The sequence below is a fragment of the Lampetra fluviatilis genome, chromosome 33 (assembly GCF_964198595.1).
Source record: "Lampetra fluviatilis chromosome 33, kcLamFluv1.1, whole genome shotgun sequence".
Taxonomy (NCBI): domain Eukaryota; kingdom Metazoa; phylum Chordata; class Hyperoartia; order Petromyzontiformes; family Petromyzontidae; genus Lampetra; species Lampetra fluviatilis.
The window spans coordinates 2,442,876-2,465,256 of NC_136307.1; the positions used below are offsets into that span (position 1 = coordinate 2,442,876).

At 50.7% G+C, this 22,381-nt stretch overlaps 2 protein-coding genes across 6 annotated transcripts in view; one reads left to right on the plus strand and one right to left on the minus strand.

Moving 5' to 3' along the window:
- MACROD1 (mono-ADP ribosylhydrolase 1) overlaps positions 1-6,885 on the plus strand; it is a 198,500-nt gene extending 191,615 nt beyond the window's left edge. For all 5 annotated transcript variants that reach the window (XM_078871820.1, XM_078871821.1, XM_078871817.1 and 2 more), the window contains one exon: positions 1,668-6,885. Coding sequence is in view for 1 of the 5 variants with exons in the window: in XM_078871818.1 (XP_078727944.1) it covers positions 1,668-1,672 (5 nt within the window). In the remaining 4 variants the exon portion in view is untranslated. The remainder of the gene's footprint in view (positions 1-1,667) is intronic.
- Positions 1-9,627, minus strand: part of LOC144943931 (fibulin-5-like) — a 610,861-nt gene extending 601,234 nt beyond the window's left edge. Inside the window, exon 1 of the mRNA XM_078871812.1 lies at positions 9,621-9,627. Coding sequence (XP_078727938.1) covers positions 9,621-9,622 — 2 coding nt within the window. The 5' untranslated portion in view covers positions 9,623-9,627. The remainder of the gene's footprint in view (positions 1-9,620) is intronic.
- Between the last annotated feature and the right edge of the window lie 12,754 nt (positions 9,628-22,381).

A 22,381-nucleotide genomic window follows, 5' to 3' on the forward strand; every position in this document is an offset into this window, starting at 1 on the left:
ATGTAAATAATTTGTGTGGGGAGCGGTAGTGCAGTGGTCGGTGCAGTGGGCAGCGCACTACTCTGTGAACCCGGCGACCCGACCTCAATTCCCACTCACAGCCATCATCGGTGACGAATGTCTGAACCGGCCCAGGGCTTTTTCTAGGTTGACTCGGCCTTAAATGGGTACCTGGTACGGTCTGTATAAATCACCGGCGATGCAGAGATAGAGGCGGCCGCGCTTGGTGCTGGCCACCCACACCGTCATATGTCCTGCCGGCTTTAATAGGTGCTCGCTTAACAGCATTTGTCCCAACAATCTATTACAGTCTACATGGGGGAGTTTTGTCTTTGTAGACATTTGTCTGCATTGAGGTAGATCACCTCTTCCCATTTACTCCTTCGACAGGCTAAAGCAGCTTTACTCTTGCCAGACTTTGTAGTGATTTTTGTATATCATGAAAAGTGTCCAATTAATACAGAAGCTTACTTTTATCTATGCCGAAATAAACGCGTTTACAAATTTGGGACCGTACGTTCCCTTCACACATACATACGGTGTGAGCTTTGTAATGTGTGCTATGTGCAGTATGCCATTTGTACGTAACCTACACGGGCATGCGTACACCTCGCAGTCTTTCTTAAGATGAGTTAATGCTCTCGGCAGCTGATGAGAACATCGGTCAGCTGGAAAAAAATGTGAGCAGGTGAAACAAAACTAAGGTGGAAGGTGTGCGTGTGTATATGTCACGATGTCATCGGCAAGGCCGCACGCAACAACGATGGCAGTGGTGGGGGGAGGGCTACATCGTCCAGACGATGACGAGAATGTGTGAAACCGCCAAAGATGTTGCGTGTTGCTTTCTTGCTGTGGAATTTGAAATGACTAAAATGTCGGTGAAATAGGATGTATCCATTTGTTGCGTGACGTGCATTGCATTGAGGGCCATTATTGACACGATTGCACAAAGCTTGTGTGCATCTCAGGTTTGCGTCATTATTTGTCTCTGGGTGGAACGGTGGCATTGCGGTTAGCACATTGCACTACGAGCCCGGCCGCCTGAGTTTGATTCCCGGCTAACGCGAGTGGCGTCTGAACCAGTCCTGGGTTCTCCCCACCCCTAACCCAATGCGCACTGACCAGCATGGTGAAGTATGGTCAAACGATTATTGTGACCGACACAGCATAGGAAGGCCTTCTTCATCCAACAATGGATTGACAAAAGGGCCATGCATTATTATTGTTTCGTGGTCTAATAGTAAGAGTACCGTCATTTATTTCCAGCAAAGCTTCGTTGAGTCCCAAAGACCCTTTTATTTGTAGGATTCTGTATGGAGTTGTTGGTCATTTCCCTGTTTTAAGTCGTGAGAGAAGTTGTGTTCACGTGAGTGAAAACCACGAGCAGCGCCCAGTGGAACACGAACAATTACAGGGAGACAACAATCAAAGGTCCACACAGATGGGTTTACGAACCCTCGTTTGTACCGCTCTCTACTCAGTGGCTACCTTGCAGCAGCCGAGGGGAATGGAGAGTTTCACAAGCTCTCCTTGATCCAGCAACCTTTGGACGATGGATGGGAACGCTTGCTTGTCTTTCATGTGGTATCCACTGCACTGGACCTGTCGTTGGATCTCTGTGTTTAATTCGATATCTCTGTTGTGTTTCCTTGACCCTTGCCCTGCAGATTAATCAAGGAGAGAGGGACGTTTTCCACGGCTACAGCAAAGCAAATGTGATAGGCAGACTGTGCACAATTATAATCCAGCACAGGTAACATGGGTCACATGCTCACTCGTCTAAGCAGTGAACATACGTACATAGGCTTGGGATATGTATATTGGTTGCACTGTTATGAATTAAAGTAAATTCAAGCCTGACAATTTTGTGTACCCTAAAGTAAAAAAAAATAGGAATTTTCCACAACATTTGGTTTCTCTTTTTCAGTCACTTCCAGTTTTTCTTTGGCAACGTTCCATTGTGCTCTTAGTTTTCCGGCTACATTCCTGATGTTCGCAAAATCTCGCACGGTACATTCAGCTGACAAGTTTGGCGGGTTTGCCGTGACCAGCGACGTTGGAGAGAGATTGTAAATGCAACCTTTGGCGGGTTCACTCTGTCGAAGATGTGAAATCTGTTCCCTGGACGTTTACCGGTCTGATGTGACACCAAGACCCGTTTTGTGACATTTATTCGGCGATGGAAAAATATTGAGGACCTTGATGGACTTGGGTTTAAGACTTAAATTAAAGAGAAAAAATTCTGGTTCCAGTTCCGTAAACTTGGTTGTTGTTCCAAGTTTAGTTTTGCGTAACTTGAATAATAACCGCTGCCAGCTATTCTATATTTTATTTCAGATTAGGTGAATATACCGGTAAAAAAAAAGGAATAAAACGCGTGCAATTAGTTATTTTAATGGATTGAATGATGACAAAAATAAACGATGTTTTAAATGATGAGTATGACCGATGCAAAGTGACTGGCGGGCAAACCCACACGGACTTTAATCACAGGACAAAGTGGAAACCACTTCAAAGTGCAAACATGTTACGTTCATGTTAATTTAACTGCTTGTAAAATTCAGTACCAGGCACATTTGTACCAGGCAATGAACGGGCTTGGACAAATAGTACCGTTAGAATGGATTAACGTTTGATTCATCTGCTCCAAATATTCACATCTAGTTTTACACGTACAATTAGATTCGTGAGCCTGAAAAAATAACATTTCCATCTGCTTGTACGTGTACAATTCGTGCTCATGACATGCGCTTCTCCACTGTTGCGTCTGTTTGCAACACAAAGGCAAATCAACTCTCCTGATGGCGACTCGAAACAAATGGGTCGCATCGTTGAATAGCCACAGTGGCGTTGTTGACGGATCATAAAAAAGAAAAGGGTGGTGGTTTGATTTTGTCTGAAACGACCTCGAGATTGTGGGAAGCCCCCTTTAATAATGCCTCTCACTTTACATTCGTGGCGACGTAATCTTTCCGGAACGCGAGTCCGTGCATACCAGCGGTCGGCAGCTGTTCTTCTGGAACTGAAATTGGAGCGAATTAACCCTTTTCCGTTCTGATGACGTTACGTGTACGTCATCAGTTTCTCTTCTGAGTCCGTTCCGATGAAGAACTTTATCGGTACCGAGGCTCCCACAAGGCCATGCGGGAGGGCGTGTGGCACAGTTTGGCGTCAGCTGCCGTGCGGTATCGCTACAGTTTTTTGCGGCGAGTGCAGCATCTTTAAAAAACAACGGCGTCACCGCCTCAATTAAATTAACGCTGAACCGTTTTTGCGCATTCCGAAATTCATCGGTGAACGGGACCCACGCTGCAACTTGCAGTCATCTCTAAATGGGAAAGGGTTGATTGGCAATTGATCGTTGCCTTGCCACCAAGCGTACATTTCTGCCCCTCAATGGAAAACAAACAAATGAGCCAAGTAAATTGTTTGCGCATTCCAAAATGCCATTCACACGAACGTACTGCGCGGTGTTCTCCACATGTTAACGTGTGAATGTGCTTGGCAAGCATCTTGGATACCGTCAACCAAATTGAATTGCGGGACTCTGATGGGTTTGGGGGGTGGGGGCCGCTCTCCGGAGCGATCGGCGTGCCGAGCGCAGCGCAGCGGGAACGAGGAATCGCTGCACAACGAGTCGCGGAGAGAAACCGCGCTCGAAGCTGCTTGTCCCGTCCAATGAAATGGGCGGCGGGCGGTGCAATTCGTGGAGAGACGGGCAGAAGACTCGCACGTGAACACACGCGCTCACATCTTGTGAAGCTGCAGAGGGGGGCTTGCCCTTGGAAATTTCGCTCAATTGCCAATAAGCCGTACCCTGCGGAACGCATTTATTTAAACGCGGTCATCAAAGGACCTGAACTACGCATACCCAAAGCTGGATAAAAGGGGGGTGGTGGCATTTAACCGTTGGAGAAATTCTCACAAACACGGGGGCAGCCATGCTGAGTACATGAATTCAAACGTTTAATGTTTTCACGAAACCTATTATTATTTTCTGCGTCGCTCCAAAGCGCGTAAGTCGCACATTACTGATCCATTCATCCATCCATCCACACGTGTCTGTGCCTATTCCAAAAGTGTAACCTCTTTATATTTTGTGTAAAGTAATTCCAGGCCCTTCGGGAGCTTATGAAATCGTGTTTTGCTTTGTGACAAGTCGCGTGATCTTTGATGAGAACCACGAACAGCAGATGCGTCGTGTCAAAGATATACGGAGGCTGCCTTAAAAAAAACAACAACAAAAACCCATCGTCAACTCGAATTTGCGAGCGGCCGTTCGCTTGCGGTGAGCACTGAACATTTGACCCGGAGTTGTGCACAAGCGAAGGGCCGCGCGCTCAGTGCGTGGCGAGGCGGCGGAGTCTGTCGTTTGGCGTGGTTTTCATCGTCCGTTCAGTGGAAGGCATTGCTCTGCTCATTCGGCAGAATATTTATTTATGGTTTATTTCGATTGCATTGCTTTTTGGCTTCTCTTAGGTTTTAATTTTCTTGATTTTTTTTGTTGTGGTTTGGTGTGTTTCTAACGACGAGACGGGCGATGGTGCCAAACTTCCTGCGCGTGCGTTTCAAACCGTGCGGACAACTCAATAGGTGACTTGCAAGCACGCGGACTCGATTTGTTTAAATATCGCATCCTGTTGAGATGTAGCCTGATAGATAATATTTAATGGTGGGGCACCAGTCGACTTTATCAGATGTAATATATATACATAATTACATACAAATAGCAATTATGTAGACTATATTTAAATCTACCCCCTGCATCCCAGCGCTGAAACACTACACGAGCATCAAAAACACTAAAGTGCTTATAAATTTTAAAACAAAGTAAAGTGAAGCAATGAAACATTAAACGAATATTAAACGTGGATGAAAAAAAGGCAATTTACTCCCAGGATAAAAAGTAGTTGTGATACGGCGCTCATCTGCGAAAAGCTTGCCGCTGTTCTTTGTTCTCACCCCGCGCGCGTTTTTGAAGCCGTCGTTGAAAGGTTAAAAAAAACAGCGACGACGAAAGCGACTTGGAAAAAGTTTGCTCGGAGATTCGCTCGCGCGGCAAACGGCGAGCTTCATCGGCGGGGGGGGGGGGGGCCACGTGGATGACGACGTCGACGACGACGCGGCGTTCGCGCCGTTTGTCGCGCGACCTCATCGGCTTCTTCCGCGCGTTTCATCGCAGCGAGCGGCGGGCGGCGGCGTAAACGTCTCCGCACCCCAGATCCGACGCGACGGCGCCCTTGAAGGCCCAGGGCGACGAGAGAGAGAGAGAGAGAGCGAGGCGCTCGCTTCATTTTAATTTCACATTTCTCGAGTTAGGATTTATCCGGCGATTCGTGGTGGCGGTGAGGGCGCGGGGTTTGTTTGGGCCACATTAAGACTTTAAATGTCGTTGGGAGTTTCTTGTTGTTTCTTGCGGAAATAAGTTTTGCTAAAACCTGACCTGGCTAAATGTTGAAACAAAAATGTTATCAAATTATTTGGGGGAGGGGGGGGGTATCGGGTTAACCCTTGCTTGGCAGTGAGCGGACGAACACAGCTTCGCTTGTGAGCATCGCTCCTGGAAGGCTGTTCATTTTGGGGGGAGGGGGGGGGTGTAAAATAAACTTCCAATAAATAAACTTATACGCAAAAGCATTTCTTCCAACGGGGCTCAGTGCAACCTGGGTTTGTGTGATGAGGTCCGTGCACCCCGTGTTTGTTCATCAGTCTTATCTTGAGCCGAGGGCTTTAGGTGTCCACAATAACAAAACAAAAATTCCTGCAGATAAATGCTCTATATTTGTTCATGCTGTTTAAGTTAAACGTTTTACCCAGCGGTCCGTTAAAAATTAATTTAGTTGTGTTCGGTTGTAAGCCTTAATCATCGTGGTTTAGCGTGCATTGGTAAAGAAAAAACACAAATCGAAAGAGCGATCAAAACAGTTGCCCTCTGCAGTCATTGTGGATTTATGTTCTGTGACTTGTTGTTTTGCTGTGATTGCATTCGTTCGAATACTGCGGGCTTGGTTTGGGTCTCAGTTTCTGTCTCCGTGCGCCTTTGGTCATTCGTTATTGTCTGCGATTTGTGTTTGTATTCGTGTAGTTTTGATCACGAGAAGCGCTGTCTCTGTACTACAATCCTCACGCTTTCAAATTAACAGAACAAACCGCGTCTCACTGTGTTAGACCATTAATGCACTGCCTCATTTAGTTTCTAGCTCTTGTTGTTCTTCTTCTTTAAGACTTCTCTGGCAATCCGTTGGTGGTAGGTTTTGTTCTCCTTAGCCCAATGGTGCCTCATTTGAACGTGTAAAATAAAGACTGAGCCGTGTTAAAAAAAAAAAAAAGTCGAAGCGAAACAAAGTTAGCGAGAAAAAAAACCGTGCGGGCTCAAAAACCCCCATCTCATAACGTATCGTTTAGAAAATTACTTTGACATGTAATTAGCCGGAGGGGGGGCCCCCTCCTACCTTACCTTCGTTTAAAAGTGAAACCTAGTCATCCGAGCAGTGTTCTCCTACCAGTGCGGTTTCAACGAGAGGGAGACGCGCGTCCTGCGATGCGGTTGATTGTGAGCATGTGGGTGTTGTCTTGGGCGTACCGAACCGATGGCACCGTGGGGTCGCGGCGCGATTCTTCGTCCATGACCCGGTGGCTTTGAGATGCCGTTTCGGGAGCAGGGGTGGTGGGACAGTGTGCCAGGTGTCGTAACTACTTTTGTGAATACATGGGGGGGTGGTTGTTGTTGTGAAGTCACCAGGAGCTGTGGCCTGGCTTTGGTCAGTGGCATTTCAGGGATTTAATCGTGATTAAAAACTAAAAGTTGAGAAAAAAAATCACGACGGCATCCGTGGTGTGGTCTGATGTGGTGTGTACTCAAACGATACTCAAACAACCTCGAGAGAGAGAGTATAGAGAGATAACATGAAATGCGGTGAATAATTTACATAAAATTTATATTTCAACCAACGTCAAATTAAAGCAAAAAAATCATTAAAATTTTCGTAAACGCACACCTTTTCAAGATTTCAAATGACGAATTCAAATGCACCGCGCTGTTGAAGCACTTCATCCTCTCGTTACGCATGGGACATTAACGAACATCTGAAATGGCCCGTTGTGTGATTTGGCCCGCTGACGCCATGACGATTTCCCGCCGTGCCCCAAGGCCACGGCCTGGACCCTGGGTGATCCTCGGGTGAAGTTTTAAATCTGCCAAGTGGCTCCTTGTTGTCGCAGCCTGTCCCGCGGAGTGTTTTCACTTGGGGGAGAGACTAACTTGAGCACTTGGATTGTCAGGAGTAGTCCCGTCTGCAAGCGGCGGGATGAGGGCATTCGCGGCTGGCCAACACGAACCCTGCTTGTTCTCGGTACGGTGTGAAGCACGGTCGCACGCAAATGCGCATCGTGATGTTCACACCCGTGTGTGCCTGCCCCCCCCTCCTCCCCCCGATCTGTCAGGGGTGGCTTTTTTTGTACCCCCAGTACCCTAATGGCGCTAATCGCGTCGGGTGTAAGCATCGTATATACCACGCTGTCTGGGTGTTTTTTTTCTCGGTAAAAACAAGGCGAAGGGAGAAACCGGGGGAGACGTGTTTGTAAAGCGCAGTGTTTCGAGTGTGCCAGTGCGCACACGTTAAGCAATACGCACGGAAATACAAAGTAACGCGTTTTAATGAAAAGAACAAGCAGGCTTTGTAGTGGTATATGATGTAATCCTTTACAGGATATATCAGACGCGTTACTCATCTAGAGTCGGGGTAGGTAATGACCCGAATCCGACCAGGTGCCACGGCGATTAGAGAGTGCGGCTCCCAATTAGAAGGTGGCAGCTTTGCATTCCGGTTGGGGGGCCGACTGTTCTCTCCCCCCCCCCCCCGCTATTCCTCCGGGTTCCATAAAAATGCGTGCCACCTTGTGGAAAGTCATCGGCATGTTGTCCGCCGCACAAAACCCACGATTGCCATAGGAATGTGGAATTTCCACAGTCTCAAGCACCACCGCCCCATTACGCCCGTTTGGTGAAAAGCCTCCACGTCGACGTCAGGTGCCTGAAATGTCACGCGCGTTTATTAAATTCGGAGCGGATTATTTGAAGGTAAAAAAGAGCAAGTGCTAAAGTAGTACCCTTGGCCCAAGTGACACACTCCTGGATGCCATTGAATTGTAAAGCAATCTTCCGTCGACTCAACTCCCCCACCTCCCAGCCTCTGATTATATTTTAATATTCTTGGTGTGAAACGTTATTACCGTCGTGCTCTTCGATTGACCGCAATAACTGGCCACAGTTAACTTTTTAACGGATCCACCTTCATCCAGTTGGAGGAGTCGAGACGTGGTGACTTGTTTATCCCCTAAGCCCTGGAAACGCACCCAGCCCACTCGTCTTGATCTCTCCTTTGAAATGTCATTCCAAGAGACCGGTTTTCAGGCCACTTTTTAAACAGATTCCAATTGTGTTTGGCTCTTGGCTTTGTTTGAAGGCGGCTGGTGATTAAGCCAAAAAATAAAAGTTCGAGAATTCAGTTCACACGGGTTGACTTGTTAAAAAAAATGCACCTGGCCTCTAAAGTGGACTTAACAAAACAAACTCTGTCCAGCCACAGTGGCTAATTCAACAGGCAGGAAGATGCATGCAGGCCAGAAACAATATAATAAATAAAAAAAGATGTGTTAAACGACAAAGTATAGCGACAATCCCAGCAGCTATTGTACGTCAAGATGACTTAACAATTGGTGCACGTCACGATGCACGTAGAGCCACGTGTGATGGCTACAGTGTGCTCTCACGAGTCGTGTTGGGGATGACGCCCGTGCACATTTTGCCTCGCTGTGAAATTAACGAGAAGGGAAAGAAAAAAACGCCGAAACCTCGGGCTCGTTTAAAGAGCTCTCGTGGCCATCACAACGTGACGATTGTCGTCCTCTTGACACGCAAAGTGTGCTCGGTGTTTCACATTACATTTTTTTGCAGCTCGTGACACCTTTTGCACATGTATTCTTATGGAACTGACGTCGAGAAAAAGTGGCTTTGTAAGAGTTCTTATTGCTATTATTGATCTGAAATGTTCAAATGTGGATATTTGTCGCAGCCGTTGCTGCACGCAAAGTCGCCGCCGCCGCGGGTCCATTCGAATATTCATACCTGAAACACGCACTGTTTCTGTTCTTTTGGGATGGTGTCAAACAAACAAGTTTCCTCGTCGTGTCCATGCCGCAAATCCTAAATTTTGGTCTCCTGGAGGCGATGTTTCAAGTCCGAGAGGGGGGTGGGGGGGGGCTCTGGTGTTGCTCCTCTGTCACGACCGAAGTTATCCGCAGCGAACTGTTGGCAACCCTCCCACCAGTGACGCTAAATATTGCTCGCGAGCTCGACTTTCCGCACACGTGAGCTTCGGACTTGCTTTGCATGCATGTGGCTTATTTACGACCTTGTTTGGTGATTGTTATAAAAAAAATAAATGTTGGGAGATCGATGCGTGGTCATTCTCCCCCCCCCCCACACACACCGTTCGTGTAAACAAATGTCGTCCGCCGAATGTTCTGATGTGTTTTCTCCGCTAAGTTATCGGTGTTCTAACCAATGTTTGTGATCGTGGTTGATGATTCTGTTGATCGGGGGGGGGGGGGGGGTGAGGATGTCCACTTGCAGTGAAGATGTCGGTGATGTTCTTGCGATGGTGACGGGCTCGCGATGATGTGCATCGCCACCACAAGTAATGGGCCTCCTCCCGAGTTATTTTGAACAGACTGCATCTCATGTCACATTAGTTTCGTTGGATGCTTCATTTGGTGGTGGTGGGGGGGGGGGTGCTCTCTCGAGCGCGACCGTGCAACACGCTCGTTGCCCAGGGTCGTCTTCCACACCGCCCCCCCCCCCCCCCCCCGTGCATGAATGTTACGTGCCCTCTGTAGTCACTGATGCGCTGAGCGAATGGTGAGCGTATGTGGAGAGAAAGAAAAACGAAAGTTGGTGGGTGCTTTTGTGTGCTGTGAACCGACAACTAAAGGCGCATTGAAACTCCTGCTCAAGACGAAACGCGTGGAGCGGTTTATATCACCAAGATAGCAAACAAACAAACAAAACAACAACCCCCACCTTTCACCGATCGGTTTAGGAAGCTGCGCGGTTAATGTTTCCCAGGAGCACGCGACGACTCGGCGAGCGAGCGATTTTTTGACGAGCGAGCGAGCGAGAGAGCGAGAGCCTCTCCTCGTCTCTAGCGGTGGGACGTCGAGAGAGCCCTGCGCTTGGTGACGCGCCGCCGTCTCGCGCATCGGCGCCGCGAGGGCCGCCCTCGGTCAGCCGCCTTGCACTGCCGGCGCGGACACACACACGGGCACACACACGGCACACACAAGGGCGCACACGGGAACACACCGGGCACACACACGACACACAGACGGCCACAGACGGGCACACTCGGGAACACATGGGCGCACACGGCACACACGGCAGATGGGAACACACGGGCACATATGGGCACACACACGTGAACACACGGGAACACACGGGCACATATGGATACCAAGACGAAGGTCCCCCCCACCGCATGTTAGCCTTGACAGACTGTTGGGGCAAGTGCTGTTAGCGAGTACCTTTGAAGGCCGGCACGGCACACGAGCGGGTTGGGTGGTAAACACCACGCCCGGCCGACATAGACACAGAGACTAAGATCCCTCGTATGGCCTTAACAGACTGTTGGGGCAAGTTCTGTTAGCGAGCACCTCTGAAGGCCGGCACGGCAACGAGGGGGTGGGTGGGCAGCACCATGCCCGGCCGCCTTTGTCTCTCCAGTGGCGATATCTACACACCGCACCAGGTACTAATTTGAGGCCGAGTCGACCCAGGGTAGGTTCAGAACCGGTTCAGGTAATTGTCACCGGTGTTGGCCGTGAGCGGGACTCGAACTTGGGTCGCCGGGTTCGTAGCGCGGCGTAGCGCTAACCGCTGCACCACCGCTCCCCACAGGCACACGCCCGGAGATGGGTGGGGGTCCAGGACCGGTCCAGATCTCACTCGCCACTGATGTGAACTGTGGCTGGGAATTGAGCTCGGGTCACTGGGTTCAAAGTGCAGCGTGCTTACAACTGCAACAACGTTCCATCCCCTGTTATTAATGTGTCTCCAAACAGGAGATTAGAGTGGCCAAGCTGAACCATTTGGGAAATGAAATATGCTGACATTGCGCTTCGCTCATACATCTGTAATAAACGACTGGACCACGATGTCTGGCTCAGTGTCCTTTATTATTCGGTTCGTGCTGTACACCCACACGGCTGTCTTTACTCTGTAGCTTCTCCACGGTGCTGACTCCAATGTCGGCCCGATCCACAACAGCAGCTCTGCTGCTGTTTCTCTCACACAGCCCCCCTTGGCTGTACTCTCTGCTGCTCTTCTCCCTCCGCAGCTCTCACAGCTTCTTGCTCTCTCTCTCTCTCCGCAGCTCCTCCTGGCAGCCACACCGCTGCCTCTAACAAGCAGCCCCCTCTCTCTCTCTCTCCGCAGCTCCTCCTGGCAGCCACACCGCTGCCTCTAACACGCAGCCCTCCTGGCTGTCTCCTCCCCAGCTGCACACCACTCCGCAGCTTCCTCTTATCTTCGGGGTTGGCTCCCGATGGCCGTCGGCGCCCCCCCTCTCCACACTTGCCCGCGTGGCCTCACTCTTTTCCGCTCACACCCCGACTGCCTTCCCCTTCCGGTTTACCCGCTTAAAGCCCCGAACCTTCCCCCCACGTCACATGACTCCACCCCCCGTGACGTCACCTCCGGAAGGTCGCTTACGCCCGCATTACACCACCCTCCCCCGTAGAAAAATCCCAGCCGACCTCGGCTGACTAATAGCAAATCGTAATGCGGCGAACCGAGCTTCCCCCCCTAAAGGACACTAAGCATATAATGTAACAACAAGAACAACAACAACGCAATTAACATCAACGAACGTACAAAAGCATGCAATAAATACAACTGTAAGAAAAAAATAACAAGACAGCAACAATCAACGAAACGTAAGCGATTTGGAACGTGTGCGGGTCGCCGGCCCGTCCCGGACGGTCGGCGGCCCACTCGCAGAACGGGAACGCGATGAAAGTCGAGGAATGACAGGGGGTAATCCCCCTGTCGTAGCCGGAAGTCCACCGACGTTCCGTGTCCCTAAAGAGTTAGTCTTGGACTTGTCCTGTGACCGTGCCCGCAGCTGGGTCGGAAGAGCTGCAGGGCTCGAAGGTCCCGCAGACCTGGCAGGCGTCCTCCGAGCAGGGCCCCTCGTCCCCCGCAATGTCACGGCCGGCCTGTCTGGAACAGGTACGACAGGCGCTCTAGCGAGATCAATGGACGCAGGCAGGGGAGAGTCAGCAGCAACAGACCCCGGCAAGGCAACATTGGGGGATGACGCATCATGTAAGGGAGCAACATATGGTTTCAAGCGCGACGTATGCACAACCCAGCGACGAGACCCAATCTGGACGCGTGCTGACTGTGGGTTGGGAACCGCAATGAGGCGTACGGGACCATGCCAGGGTTTGTGCAATTTCGGCGAGGTCCCCGGACGTACCTGTGGACAATGAAGCCAGGCTAGGTCCCCAACCTTCCAAGGGCACTCCCCCTCAGACCGTCGCGCATATCGCTCGTTCCGGGCCTGGGCTTTGGCCGTAGCCACGCGGGCATTCTCCCGCGCCTCCGTGACTCGGCGAACCGTGTCCTGAATGTATTCAGGAAGTGGTTTACGAGGTCCCTTCACCCCAGTTCCCAATTGCACATCCACCGGCGGCACGTTTTCCCGACCATACATAAGGTAAAACGGCGAATATCCTGTAGCCGCATGAGGCGTCATCCTGTATGCCGAAAGCACCCCGGGGATGTGCAGATCCCAATCTGATTGTTGTTCACTCACGGTATGGCAAAGCATGGCAGACAACGTCCTGTTCAGCCGTTCAACCATACCATCCGTCTGCGGATGGTATGGGGATGTCCGTACTTTCTTAGTCCCAAGGCCCGCGCACACTTCCGCCAATAATTTAGAAGAGAAATTCCTGCCCTGGTCCGTGAGGAGTCTCTCAGGCGCCCCCTTATCCATAATATACCCAAACAAAAAGGCGTCGGTAATGGCCGCGGCCGACTGATCGGGCAACGGCCAGGCCATCGGCCAACGGGAGAGGTACTCAACCCCTACCAGCAAATATTTATTACCCCTCGCCGATGGTGGAAAAGGTCCCAATATGTCCAGCGCCACCAATTCATTGACTCGAGACACCTGAATCGACTGGAGAGGCGGCACGTAAGGATGTTTCGGCGGCTTACGTTGTGCACACGCAGGGCACGCGCGCACGTGCCCTACGACATCTGTCGCCATGCCGTGCCAAAAATAATGACGTTGCAACGTCAACAAGGTCTTCTGCACCCCTAAATGTAAGAGAGTGTCACAATGGAGGGTTCTAATCAACTCGAACCGCAAGGACGTTGGTACCACCAGGCGCCAACGTTCCTGGAACCCCTCCCGCCACATAAGCAGACCATCTCGGAGAGCGGTTTGCGGCCCCACAGCCGTACTCGGACTCCCATTGTCCTTAGCAGACCGCTTCCGCAAGGACACCAATGACTCATCCATCATCTGTTCCCGGATCCAGACAGACCGCGGCAGATTCAAAACCCCGTCAGCCGGTCCCGGTTCCATCGGAGTGTCCGACTTCTCGACGGCCAACGTGAGCGGCTGAGGGGGGTTTGGAATCGGCGAACACCTATGCGTCCCCGACTCACATTTACAAGGGGCGCGCCGCGGTAATCTGGAAAGTGCGTCAGCGTTCGCATGGCGCACTCCCTTCCGATGTTGAATTTGGAAGGAAAATTCCTGTAGCGTGTCCAACCAACGTGCCAACTGTCCGGATGGCTGGTCAATTTTAAGGGCATATTGCAAGGCCGCATGATCCGTACGCACAATAAAAGAACGACCGTAGAGGTATGGTCGAAATTGCCGTAGGAAAAAAACAACCGCCAATAGTTCTCTGCGAGTGACACAGTAGCGGGTTTCCGCAGGAGACAAGACTCGGCTACCATACGCCACGACACGCTCTACACCCCCTTTAGACTGTGATAACACCGCCCCAATACCTGTGTCACTCGCGTCCGTATCAAGAATGAATGGGTGATCGAAATCGGGATAATCCAATGTTGGGGCCGTGGCCAATAGATCACGCAGACTCCGAAAGGCCGCCTCCTCCGGCTGTCCCCAAACAAACTTCCGTCCTTTACCCGTAAGGAGATGCAAAGGCCTCGCAATCGTCGCAAAACCCGGCACGAATCTTCGGTAATACGAGGCAAATCCCAAAAACCGCCGAACATCCCCCACGGTGGCCGGAGTCGGCCAATCCCGGACGCACGCCGTCTTTTCCGGATCCGTGGACACTCCCTCAGCGCTCACGATGTGCCCCAAATAGCGGACGGACCGTTGCAGTAGGTGACATTTCTTTGGTTTGAATTTCAATTTGGCAGAACGCATCCTCGTGAACACTGTCTCCAGCCGCGTCAAATGTTCATCGAATGTGCGGCTGAAGACAATGATATCGTCCAAATATATAAGACATGTCTCCCACTGCAACCCCGTCAAAACGAGCTCCATCAATCTTTGAAATGTAGCAGGGGCGGCATTCAATCCCATCGGGAGACAGTTGAATTGAAATAACCCCTGCGGCGTACGGAATGCGGTTTTCTCCCGTGAGGACTCGTCAAGGGGAAGCTGCCAAAATCCCGAAGAGAGGTCCAGTGTGGAAAAGAACTTAGCCCCCGACAATGCGTCGAGGGAGTCATCCATACGCGGCAGGGGGTACGCATCTGCCACCGATATCTTATTCAATTTGCGGAAATCAACACAAAATCGCAATTTGCCATCCTTCTTCTTAACCAAAACGACTGGAGCGCCCCATGGGCTGTTAGATGGCGATATAATGTCCGCAGCCAACATGTCTTCCACTGCCCCCCGTACGTGTTCTCGCTCCGCAGGACTCATCCGATGCGAATTTAATCGAATAGGGGCAGCATCGCCCGTCTCAATGTGATGGTAAAGCAAGGAAGTGCGGCCCAAATCCAAATCATCGGAGCTGAACACATCGGAATATGTCAACAACAATTTACGCAGCGCACCACGTTGCTCCATGGACAGGGAAAAATTTTCGTCACATAAATGAGCAACCCAACGATCATCCGAACTCCTTGGCTCGGAAACCCCAGCAACAACTCCCCGGCTATGTGGACAATCATGGGTCGCAAACGCCGTAGTGGCATGTGCCACAACCGTACCGGCCGGGACACGGACGTTTTCTCCCCCCGCATTAAGCACCTGTAAAAACGGTAATTGATCCGGCCGGACGATGGTCTGTGCCCCCACTAACGCCAACCCGGTTGATATCGTGGCGGACGGTGACAACAAGACCCCTACTGCTCCTAGCCGATCAGGCAGGGGCTTCCGATACCGCAAGGGTATAAGCATCTGTGTACCAGGTGGGATGTCCACAGATGCGACGGACAGCGCCTGCACTTGTACGGCCGAAGCAGGTCGCCCCCAGGGCGACGGCAGGAACGAGATTTGACGGCCCCCCGGCAGTTCAATACAATTCTCATTGATTTTGATCAAAATGGGCATCTTAGCCAAAAAATCGGTGCCTAACAAACAAGGAACCGCCAAAGATCTCGATATCAACACAACACCCGAGGCCGACACATCCCCAATAGATATCTTAGCATCCACCTGACCCACGATACCCATGCTACCCCCGTTCGCAGCGACGCACGACCCATAAACCGGACGCACAGCCCCCGACGGAATGCCCAACAGATGGAAAATGACATCCGATATAATAGTCGCAGACGCCCCCGAGTCAACCAAAATGCGCACGTCCACACCTTGTATGGACCCCGGTACAGTGGACGAACCCGTAGCGGCCGCGACAACTCTCCGTGCCAATTTGCGCCACTGCGTAACTGAATGAAAAGGCCCCGTCGATGGCCTTTCTTTAACAACAACAATAGGATCGCGCAACACAGGTGGTGGGTGAGGTGGAAAGCCTTGCCGAGTGTCTGGTGCGTGCCGACATGCCTGTTTCGGAGGATCTTTAGCCGACTTGACCGGTGCCGAGGCCTCCTGCTGCGGCGGAGCCGGGAAGCGGGCCCAGCAGTCTCTGGCGTAGTGGCCCCTACGCCCGCAGCGGAAACATTCGGCCTCGTTGCGCCGAAGCGCAGGCCTCGCCTCCTGACGGCCCCGTTCTGGTAGCACCGCGCGCGGTCTCGGCCCGCCGCGTCCCGTCCATGGAGCGGAGGCGGCCGTCAGTTGTTGAGGGCCCCGGTCATCCGGAACATAGACGGCCTGCGCAGGGTTCCACCCCAACGCCTCCCCTTCTTTGACGGGCCCCCCCGTCCACGCCGTCACTTGTTTCCAGCGACGGAGGTTGAATTGCGCATCGAGACACTTAGCAGCCATCCGGGAAGTTAGCTTATCATGCCCACACACAGGCATGGGGATCCCTAGATCCCGAGACAGCTCCAACATTTTCCCTAATATGAGAGGCTCAAGCAGGTCCTGTGGCGTCTCAGGATAAGCTGCCATGGCCAGCTCCAGCACCGCACCCCTGAACGCCACGGGCGACTCCTCTGGTGCTCGTTGTCGTTGAGCGAATCGCCGATGCGCATCATCTGGTGGCTCATAAGCATCGGCCATTTCTTGAAAAACACCACGTAAAGTTGCCTTCTTATCGGTCGCTATGGAACGGAAGAATCGGACAGATTCGTCGTCCAGGAGAGTCGGCAACACCTCCAAAGCCTCCGCATCGGTCCATCTTGCTGTGCGTACCGCCGCCAAGAAGCGGCAGGCGAACGCGCTCCAGTCCCCACCGACGGAAAATTCTTTAACTGTTGTAAGGTGGCGACTCCGACTCCTCTTCCCGCCGTCTTCCAATGGTGGTGGTTGTGATGGCAAATTCAAAATGGCGTCGGCCCGCGGCGTGGCCAAGATGGCGGTTTGGCGCCACGGAGCGCGCAAAATGGCGGCCTCTTGCCGCGTGGGCAATGGCGGCGGCAGGACAGGCAACGTGGCGGCCCGCGGAGCACCACTTGCATCATCCATCGTCCCTGGCGCGACGAGATGGCATAGATGCGCCAGGACGTCCTTAAGTGCCTCCAGTTGTACCGCCATCGCTTGCCATCGTTGATCCGCGTCTGATGATGTCGACGGACCCGCCACCGCGCCAACATCCTCCACTCCCGTTCCCGTGGTCGCCTCAGCCGGGCTCTCCTCCACCACCCCAACAGGATCCGCGGTTGGAGGGAGTTCGTCGTCGTCGGACGAAGAAGCCGATGCAGGCGCCGGATTAACTTTCTTCCTCACTTGTTTCGACATGCCGTTGCACTTCCGACACCAGTGTAATAAACGACTGGACCACGATGTCTGGCTCAGTGTCCTTTATTATTCGGTTCGTGCTGTACACCCACACGGCTGTCTTTACTCTGTAGCTTCTCCACGGTGCTGACTCCAATGTCGGCCCGATCCACAACAGCAGCTCTGCTGCTGTTTCTCTCACACAGCCCCCCTTGGCTGTACTCTCTGCTGCTCTTCTCCCTCCGCAGCTCTCACAGCTTCTTGCTCTCTCTCTCTCTCTCCGCAGCTCCTCCTGGCAGCCACACCGCTGCCTCTAACAAGCAGCCCCCTCTCTCTCTCTCTCCGCAGCTCCTCCTGGCAGCCACACCGCTGCCTCTAACACGCAGCCCTCCTGGCTGTCTCCTCCCCAGCTGCACACCACTCCGCAGCTTCCTCTTATCTTCGGGGTTGGCTCCCGATGGCCGTCGGCGCCCCCCCTCTCCACACTTGCCCGCGTGGCCTCACTCTTTTCCGCTCACACCCCGACTGCCTTCCCCTTCCGGTTTACCCGCTTAAAGCCCCGAACCTTCCCCCCACGTCACATGACTCCACCCCCCGTGACGTCACCTCCGGAAGGTCGCTTACGCCCGCATTACACATCTCTCTCCACGTGGAAAAATACAAGCAATTTCCCACATCCCATCGCCTCCCACGGCCTTCTGGGAGTTCTTAATTTCGGCAGTATTACTTCAGCACGTGCAAAACTTTGGACCGGTTTTCACATTCATAATCAACGTTTTTGGGTTTAGATCGCATTATTTATAAATGTGTCGTAACCCTCCACCACCCGACACGGCCAATCCGTAAAAAAGTGTCACGTTGACAAAAGACAAATAGTTCACTGCTTTAGCCCACCGGTGTGTTGAAGCGTGAAACCACAACATTTACAAAAAAAATGTTAGTACGACGTTTCGCTGGTAATTGCATCCAGCATCATCGGGCAATTCGCCAGGTTACGACACATTTATAAATAACGCGATCTAAACCCAAAAACGTTGATTATGAATAATATTGGTCGCGAAAGCCTGCTTGTTAAACGGTTTTCACATTCATTGTCTCATCAGCAGTCCGGCTCGCTTGACACCAATACTGGTGATCTGGGAAAACAAACCGATCGTGTCACTGGTGTCCCCCCCCCTTTCCCTCCTTTAGTCTCCAAACATTAAAGAGAGGGGGCGGTTAAGAGCACGTGATCTTCCACGACGCTTGAGACCATAATACAGCGTGCGCACTGTGCTCAACCGCAATGCATTAATAATTTTTCTAAAAATTCAAGAACAAGAGAGACGCCGCGTGACTGGTGTGTGTGCTTCAAAGCCGCGGTTTGCCACAAGCTACTTAAACCGATTGCAACGCCCCGTGACTCAGAAACCACACGGCGGCCAATGATACGGACATTTACAAAAGTCACGTTGCCGCGGGAGACGGCGGCGGCTCGGGGTAGGCCTTCATCCAGCAGTGGGTAGATCGTGGCTGATGAAAGTCGAGGGAGAGAGGGCACGAATGCATCGTTGCTTTATCTGATTTTGTCCCGCAGTGCCGAGTGGTTGTTCATTCACAGGATCGCCTTCCGAGATCAGCTCCTCTCGCCAAGATCCCACTCGGCCCATCTTCTGCCGAGGGTCAATAAAATTGGTACCAATTTCTCTGCATGTCTGTGTAGAGACACCGACTTCGCGTTCACCGGAGTCTGATGATGTGCATGGTGAGGCCTTGTTTGGTTTCACTCGAGAACATTCCCGGTCTGCCTCTTGCTGTCGGTACAACAATTTTTCGGCCAGTGTGTCATGTGACGTTCCTCATGTGCGTGTGTTTATATATGTGTACGGCGTATTTGCCTTTTACCCTCTTAATTCATATTTGTCATCGACATCGTGGCACGAGACGGATGCGTTTGTAACGTGGCAGCTTGCACGGCATCACGCCGTGTCTTGAGAATGGAAGCTGACATGGCAGAACGACGTCTGAAGTCTCTTCTACAATCCTCGGTCTACACTCAGAGACACGTCTATGAACGCTCGACAAAGGTCGTTTATCACATGTGAAATAGGACCACAGTTATTGGGTTTTTTTTCAGAGCGGGAATTCGCCAAGATGCCAAATTGAACGTGCCACCGAATGTCGTGCGACTTTCAGTGTGGTCATTGGTGTCCGGGCTGGCATCCGATAAACCTCTGCACTTGAGCTGCCGGTTTAATAAACGGGTGGCTGAAACATCGCTTCCCAAACCTCGGCTTTCCGCAGTATCAGCTCGCAACTCTGACCTTTGAGGCACCCGTGGTCATGTCAAGTTGCACGTCTCATTCCCAATGTAAAACGATGACAACACTGGTCAACACACTTTTTCTGGCATAAGGTATTCCAACGGTTTCAAGGTAATTTTGGGGTGCTGATTCCAAATCTGGCATCAGTTTTTGTCTATCACATCAGGTTTTTGAGATATGAAATATTGCATTTTCAATAAAAACTGCAGAAGAAAAATATTAAATATATGTGGATATCTACATAAAATTATATTATAAACACACTATCCTAAAAATACAGCACCATATTTTACCACTAAAGCAGTCACTGACTCGCAACAACTTGCAATCATAAGTTACAGAGTTAATTTCGGGTCAAATCAATGAAAATGGGGTATGCCGATAGCATTAAAATGAGATGTGATAGAGCAAATCTAAGATCAGATTTGGAATCAGCACCCTGAAATTAGTCTAAAACAGCTGCAAAAGTCCAGGCCAGAAAAAAATGTGTTTTGTTGTTGTTGATCAGTGCAATGTTTATAAGTCAAACTACAAAGGAACGGTGCCGCCTGGAAGCATTATTAACATGAAAGTGTGTCTACATTTGAATGCAAAATGTAAAAAACACGGTATGCATTCACATTTACTCCTTGACGTCTGCTATTTCGAGTCCATTTATCTTTTAAGATGTACGGCCCATTGTGTCATTGTAAATCATGGGCGAATACTGCGATTAGCATCACGTAAAGAAATAATGGGAAATAGTAAAAATGGAAAAGCAGTTGATGATGTTTGCAGATCTTAACGCGATGCACGTGTGCGGTGTTGTGGAAACAGACGATCGTGCGGCAGATGAGACGCGGTGCGTGGTGTCCAGGAGGAGGAGGAGGAGTGGTGACAGTGACGTTCATTACATAAATACGCTGCCAGACGTGATGGGGAAATAATAGTCATGATGCAGGCAGGGTGACAAACGTTCCTCCCAACATCTCATTTCATTCTCAGACCGGTTTTGTGTTTTTTTTATTTTACGTTTCGCTTTTTTGTAATGCTGCTTCCGGTTGTAATTGGCCGATTCGACCATTGCGATGGCCTTTTCATCCGTCGGGTCATTGTGTTTTTTTGTTTTTGGCACGGACGGTGGTCAAACGACACGGGGTAGACTCGACAGCAGGAACACTGCGCAAGGCGTTCACGCGATTGGCGCCACAAGATCCCCACTCGCATCACGAAATCGGTTGCTGCGCTGAACAGGATTGCAACAGGATTGTACCTGCGTTGAACAGGATTGAACCCGTGTTAAACAGGATTGCAAAACGATTGAACAGGATTGCAACAGGATTGCAACAGAATTGCACCCGTGTTGAACAAAATTGCAACAGGATTGCAACAGAATTGCACCCGCGTTGAACAGGATTTCAACAGAATTGCACCCGCGTTGAGCAGGCCCTCGGATGTTTAAAGAGAATCTGCGTGGCCCAAAACATGCAGCAGAATGATAACAATAGTTCCACTCTGCACGACCAAAATACATCATTAAACTAACCAATGCGAAATGTTTGAAAGCTACGAAGGTGCCAACTACAGGCGTCTGGGCGAGCCTAGGGCGCCGTACAATTCCCATCTTGGGCCTCGTTTTGTTTGTTCGCTCCCCCGTCTCTGTCTTGCAGGCAAAGTAAACTTCCCACTTTGATTTATCTCCAGCTCCACCTCATTAACGAGGTGGCCAGCCCGGTGGGAGGGGCGTCTGGTAATGAGGCGGGGAGGTTTACAGGCCGAGCCGGCTGTGGCTTTTTTTTTTCTATCCACACTTTTAATAAACGCAAGGGCATTTGCAAACCGTGGAAGCACTTAACGGCGCTTAACGCAGCAAGGGAGGTGCTTACTGAAGCAAAATTGTTAGCTTGCCGATTATGTATTTTTCTGGGGGGGGGGGGGGTGTTATCGCCAATTTGTTTAGGAATTTTATTTTAGTTTTTATCACCACTTGTGCCCCAGCAGTGCTTCCGAGAGCGACATCACGAGACGTAGAGACGGGACGACCTTGAGGATGAGAAGTAGCAAGAACACGCCACGTCCTCGGGCACCGTCGCCTCGTGTGATGGGGCGTCTGCGAAGGCTCCCACAAGATCGCACGGCGAAGGCTTTTTTGCGCAGGCCCCGATCCCGAACCCACACATCGGCAGCCGCTCATCAGTCCGCTCTGTGACGAGCGCTTCGCCGGACGTTCAATCTGATAATAACTAAATACGTAAATAACCTTGCAGGTCTGAGCTCGGTGAAACGAAGTGAAATAACACTGGTCAACAAAAAAAACTTTTTTTTCTGGCCTGGACTTTTGCAACTGTTCTAGACTAATTTGAGGGTGCTGATTCCAAATCTGATCTCAGATTTGCTCTATCACATCTCATTTTTATGCTATCGGCATACCCCATTTTCATTGATTTTACCTGAAATTAACTCTGTCACTTAAGATTGCAAGTTGTTGCGAGTCAGTGACTGCTTTAGTGTTAAAATATGGTGCTGTATTTTTAGGATAGTGTGTTTATAATATCATTTTATGTAGATATCCACATTTATTTAACATTTTTCTTTTGCAGTTTTTATTGAAAATGTAATATTTTATATCTCAAACACCTGATGAGATAGACAAAAACTGATGCCAGATTTGAAATCAGCACCCCAACATTACCTGAAAACCGTTGGAATACCTTATGCCAGAAAAAGTGTTGACCAGTGTTATCAATTATTCGT